Source organism: Delphinapterus leucas, chromosome 13 (assembly GCF_059928025.1).
Source record: "Delphinapterus leucas isolate spDelLeu-1000000601 "Yukka" chromosome 13, BTC_Dleu_Yukka2, whole genome shotgun sequence".
Taxonomy (NCBI): Eukaryota; Metazoa; Chordata; class Mammalia; order Artiodactyla; family Monodontidae; genus Delphinapterus; species Delphinapterus leucas.
Window position 1 is genome coordinate 73,391,834 of NC_143141.1, and position 4,820 is coordinate 73,396,653.

Here is a 4,820-nt window from a genome sequence, read left to right on the forward strand (position 1 = left end):
GAAAAAGCAAAGTGCAAAGGTCAAATTCACTTAGATAACTACCAATTTACTCATTCATTCATCCTCTCAACAAACATTGGTGGATTTCTGGGAAGAGCATGCTATAGAGCATTTGAAAGAAATTGAACGCAGTGTTCTTGCCCACTGTTGGAGTAGTGGGGGGTGGTTAAAGTGTGTGTTAAATAACATCTACAATAGGAAACAACTAGCGAACAAGAAAACAACTGCATTAAAATACCATGTTTCCAACTTGGATGCCAAATGCTTGGAGCATTTCCATTTGCTGGGTCGGTAGAGTTTTACTGAGCATATAGTAATTGACACAAAATAAGGGAGAGAGTGGTTAAATTGAAGTTACTATAGAAATTTTTTGTTAGAACAGTAATCTTCAAACAGTGATCCTCATACCCTAGGGGAACATGAATCTTTTCCAAGAGGACTCAAGTTCTAGGGTTTAGTTTTGGTTTATCTAGGACTGTTTTGGGTTTAGCATTGAAAGTCTGGCATCCCAGGAAGCCCTCAGTCCCTAAGGCTGGATCTCAGCCTCCATATTCGCTCCTTCCTAAAACTGATATGACTGAGGTTTTGCCTGGTTCTGCTTTCCCACCGCTCACCTCTTCATAAGAACCCTTCTCTCACTTTATACTAGCCGTACATCTTACTCAGTCCTAATTTTATTATGATGACTAGTCGTGGGGTGAAAAAAACTCCAGGGCACCAAAAAAAGGAGACAATTGGAAATACTGATATGGGCAAGGTCTCCTTGAATCTAGGCATCATAGATCCTTGGAAAGGCATCTCATCTTTCACTTATATACTGTGACGGTTAATTTTATGTGTCAACTGGGCCAAGGGGTGCCCCGATATTTGGTTAAACATTATTCTGGGTGTGTCTGCGAGGGTGTTTCTAGATGAGATTACATCTGAATCAGTAGACTGAGCAAGCAGATTGCCCTTCCAAGGGTGGGCCTTGGCCAATTCATGGAAAGCCTGGATAGAACGAAAAGGTGGAGTAAGGGAGAATTTACTATGTACACTTTGAAGGTGTTACAATTTTAGTTGTGAATTATACCTCAGTAAAGCTAAAACATTATAGAACATAACTGACTAAAAAAAACCAAAGCAAACATATAAACATTATCCCAAGGGGGGAAAAGGTGTGGAGCATGAACCACTGCTCAGAAAGCAAAGAAAACAAGAAGTTGAAGGGAGGCTCTAGGCTGTACAGTTGGGGAGAAGCCTGGATGGAGGAGGTGGTGGGAACTGTAAAGTATATGGGCAGAGAGCAGAGGTGGGGGCTAGGCCCTGAAGGAGAGACAGAATGCCCCAGAGAATTTTGCTTGCTTCAGTTTTATCAAGGGCCAGCCTGTGGATGATCTCTGAGAGAAGGTCCTAGAGCCTTGAAGAGGAGAGTCTATGATGTCAGCCCCCGACCTCTGTGACATAGGCACTAGATGCCAGGGACAACTGCCCCAGGAAAAGGGGCTCCCAGCTCCCAGCTCCCGAGGGCTGCTGGGACAAAATGCCCACCTCCCAGAGGTTTTCACCAGCTAGCCCCACTGCTACTGAGCGTGAAAGGCCATCTCGGCTGGGGCCAGACTGAGCCAGAGGACATCAGCGTTAGGGAAGACTGGGATTAGGGCAACCAGAGTGCCAGGAAACCAGGATGCTTGCAGAATCTCTGATTCAGGTTTAGGAGAACAAAAACCTGGTAACAGAAGACCTCCGCCTGGCTGAAGGAGGACCGAGGGCAAGGCTCAGACAGAACTCTTGGTCAGAGTGAGTTTTGGGTGACAGACGCTAGGGGCAGAAAGGGGAGTACCCACCATTTGTTGACTCTGTTCCTCTCTCTCCCAGGTCCCACATCACTGAAATGCCTTGAGAAACACAGCCCAGAGGAACCCTCATTGGTAAGAGCTCACAGCACCAGAACACCCTCAATTCCTAGTCCCATCTCAGTCCCCATCTCCCAAGCCCCCTCCTCTAACTCCATCCTATCCATCCTCCCCTCCTTCCCTACTCCTCTCCTCCTTAGCTCTTACCTTCTCTGGAGCTTTTTGCCAGCTCTTCTGACCCCAAGGTGACATGGATTTAGGGCCTTGGTGAACCAGCCTGCATGGTACATAAGTCAGAGCCAGAAATGGACCCAGCCTCCCAATATCTTGGACTCTGTTTCTTTCTCTACAGATCCTATGGGCTGTGTCTTCCTCCCTGGCCCACCCAGATAACTTCTGCTGTCGTTCAGCTCCCAAGAGTCAGTCCTGATTCTCCATCCCCTCCATCCCTCATCACTGGCCCACTGCAAAGAAGTGAGAAGGCAAGTTTAGAGCAAAACTCCCGTCTGAACACCCAGAGAAGCTGGTGCTCCAGGGCTGGGTGTCTCCTTGGCTTGCCACCAACAGTCCTACCAACACCAGGCTGGAGCCACATTCTGTGCACAGAGGGCCTTGATTTCTCAGTCACTTCTGGCCCCAGAGATACTGGTCCTGCCTCTGCCAGGTCTCTAATCTGTGGGCTTGACACTCCATTCTCCTCTGGATTCAAGGCAATGTTGCCTCAAAACAAGGACCAAGTGCTGCTACAGAACGCAGCATCCCCTGGGCGCCCCCCTCGGGGCTCCTCACAAATTGTGGACTCCCCTCCCTGCAACCTTCGACCTCAACCTCCCCAACAATCACTCCATCCCACCCACCCACCTTGCTCTCCTCCCCCATGGTCCCACTCTGCAGGCTCCCATTTCTACTCTTCTGACTCAAATTCGGACTTTGTCCTACATCCCTACTCTTATCTCCCAAGTTCCCCTTCTTTCTTTCATCAGAATTGCCTCTCTCTCTCCCCACCACGTTCTTCCTCGCCCTCCCACTGGCTATACCCATCTCCTACTCCCACTCACTCCTCTTCTCCCTCTCAGCCACAGAACTCCTCTCTCCTGAGCTCACGTTGCCAGTCTCCTTCCCACCCCGAAGACGTACCTAGCTCCACTCTCACCTCCCCAAGCCCCAGCCTACCTTCTCGTGGGGTTCACTCTAACAGCCAGACATGGCACTCGCAGCAGCACAGGAACACAGGGTCCCCTGTGGGGGAGGGGGGATACGTGGCAAGCGAGAGGGACCCTGCAGAGTTCAGGGACCCAGGAGCCCTGGCCCAGGCCCTGGTGGTTCATCTGGGGCACCGCCGTATCGCCCACGACCTGCGGCTACTGCTTTTGCAACGCCTGTGGCAAGGCAAAACCGGCAAGGCCCCGGTCGTGGAGTATCCTGTCTGTCTGGTGTGTCTCCGGCCCCGCAGCCCCTCTTGCCCTATCCCCAGGTACAGGACTGGACCCAGGCTACTTGCTTTCCCCCAACTACTGCCCTGTGCGCAGGGCCAGGAATCCGGACCACTGCGCATCGGCATTGGCTTTGGCCTCCGCCTGCCTCGGGGCCAGGCCAGGGCCTTGCATCTGTTGCCAGAAAGAAGGCCGGAGGAAGTAGGGCCTCGGGGAGAGGCTGCTCAGGCCCGTGGGTGTCAAGCCCAGGCACCTCAAGCCCCAGCAGCTCAGGCCCAGGCAGATCTAGGCCCAGGCACCCCCTCCCAGAACGGGAGCCTCAGGTCTGTAGGCCCTCAATCACCAAACTCCATGTGCTGTTCAGGGTCTCAGACTCAGGCACCAAAACAGGCCACTGTCTCCCTGAAGCCCAGACCTTCCTCTGCCTCAAAGAGGCCTGCCTCTCCAGAGCCCATTCCCCGAAAGTCACCACTCTAGTGCCAGAGCCACGGAGGCTCCCTGGAGCACCTCCTCCGAAACCCACCATCCCTGCCCGGCCCCAGATCTCAGGGGGCCCCCGAGACACTCTGAAGGGCTGGCTGGCTGGAGGTCAGGTATGTTCTCCAGCCCTGAACCCTGGGAGCCCCTTGTGGAGTCTGCTTTCTCCTGGCTGAAGAGGACCAAGGGCACCCGAGGCCCCACTCAACCTTCAGTGTATCCAATAAAGCCTGACCCTGCAAAACTTGTGTTTGTGTCTTGCTGAGCAGATCCTGTGGGTGGCTGTACCTTCAGGGTGACCAGAACCCAACAAGGGGTGGAGGAGAGTCAAAGGAAACAGAATGACCAAGGAGAGTGCGCGCCATATATCTGAGGAGGGCAAGGGACCCATAAGCCCTGAGCACCTGAGATGTGCAGAGGGCTCTGCCAGGCCCTTCACCCATTTAATTCGATTTGTTGGGACAGATAATGGCATCCCCAGAGATGAAGCCACTGGGCCCCTTCCTCTGGCTGCACCCTAGATTAAAAGGACTCATGCTGACAAGGCCAGGGGAGCAGCAGGACATGCCTCCTTGCAGGCAAGGGCAAGCGTAGCGTTCACTGCAGAGAAACACGGGGTCCTCACGTTGGAGATCAGAAATCCAAGGGCCCCCTCAGGAGGGTGGGGTGCGAGGCAGACCTTGGATAAATCACTTCGTCTCTTGGGTAAACGTAAAGGCTGCGCTCGACGAGTCTGCGTATCACTCCTGAAGTGTGGACAGTCCTAATCCACGGATTTCTTTATTAAAGGCTTATTAACCTCCCTTAACCTTTATTAGCACACCCCGTCCCCGCCCCCACCCACCCCACTCCTGCAGAACAAGACATTTCCTTGAAGCTGGTGCGCGCCCCCAACGCCCCGCAAAAAGATGGCGGAGTCCGCCTTCACAAGCGGGCGGAGAACGGCATCCTGGAGCTGGGGCTCCGCCTGCCCGCGGCCGGCTAGTGCTGACGCGTATTGGCGGCTCTGCGCCTGCGCGAGGAGTGCGGGCTCGGTGCGCCTGCGCCTTGCGCGTCTGCGAGACCGGGTTTGGCG

General features: G+C 53.5%; 1 protein-coding gene across 1 annotated transcript; it reads left to right on the top strand.

Annotated features, from left to right (window-relative positions):
* Positions 1-1,660: 1,660 nt before the first annotated feature.
* PRR30 (proline rich 30) lies at positions 1,661-3,941 on the top strand. Its single transcript, XM_022573834.2, has one exon. It carries the CDS (start codon positions 2,117-2,119, stop codon positions 3,743-3,745), a length of 1,629 nt encoding a protein of 542 aa, XP_022429542.2. The 5' UTR covers positions 1,661-2,116; the 3' UTR covers positions 3,746-3,941.
* Positions 3,942-4,820: the final 879 nt, after the last annotated feature.

What these genes read in the sequence shown, in the direction of transcription:
- PRR30 (XM_022573834.2), top strand. Translation starts at nt 2,117, where the DNA reads ATGGTACATAAGTCAGAGCCAGAAATGGACCCAGCCTCCCAATATCTT.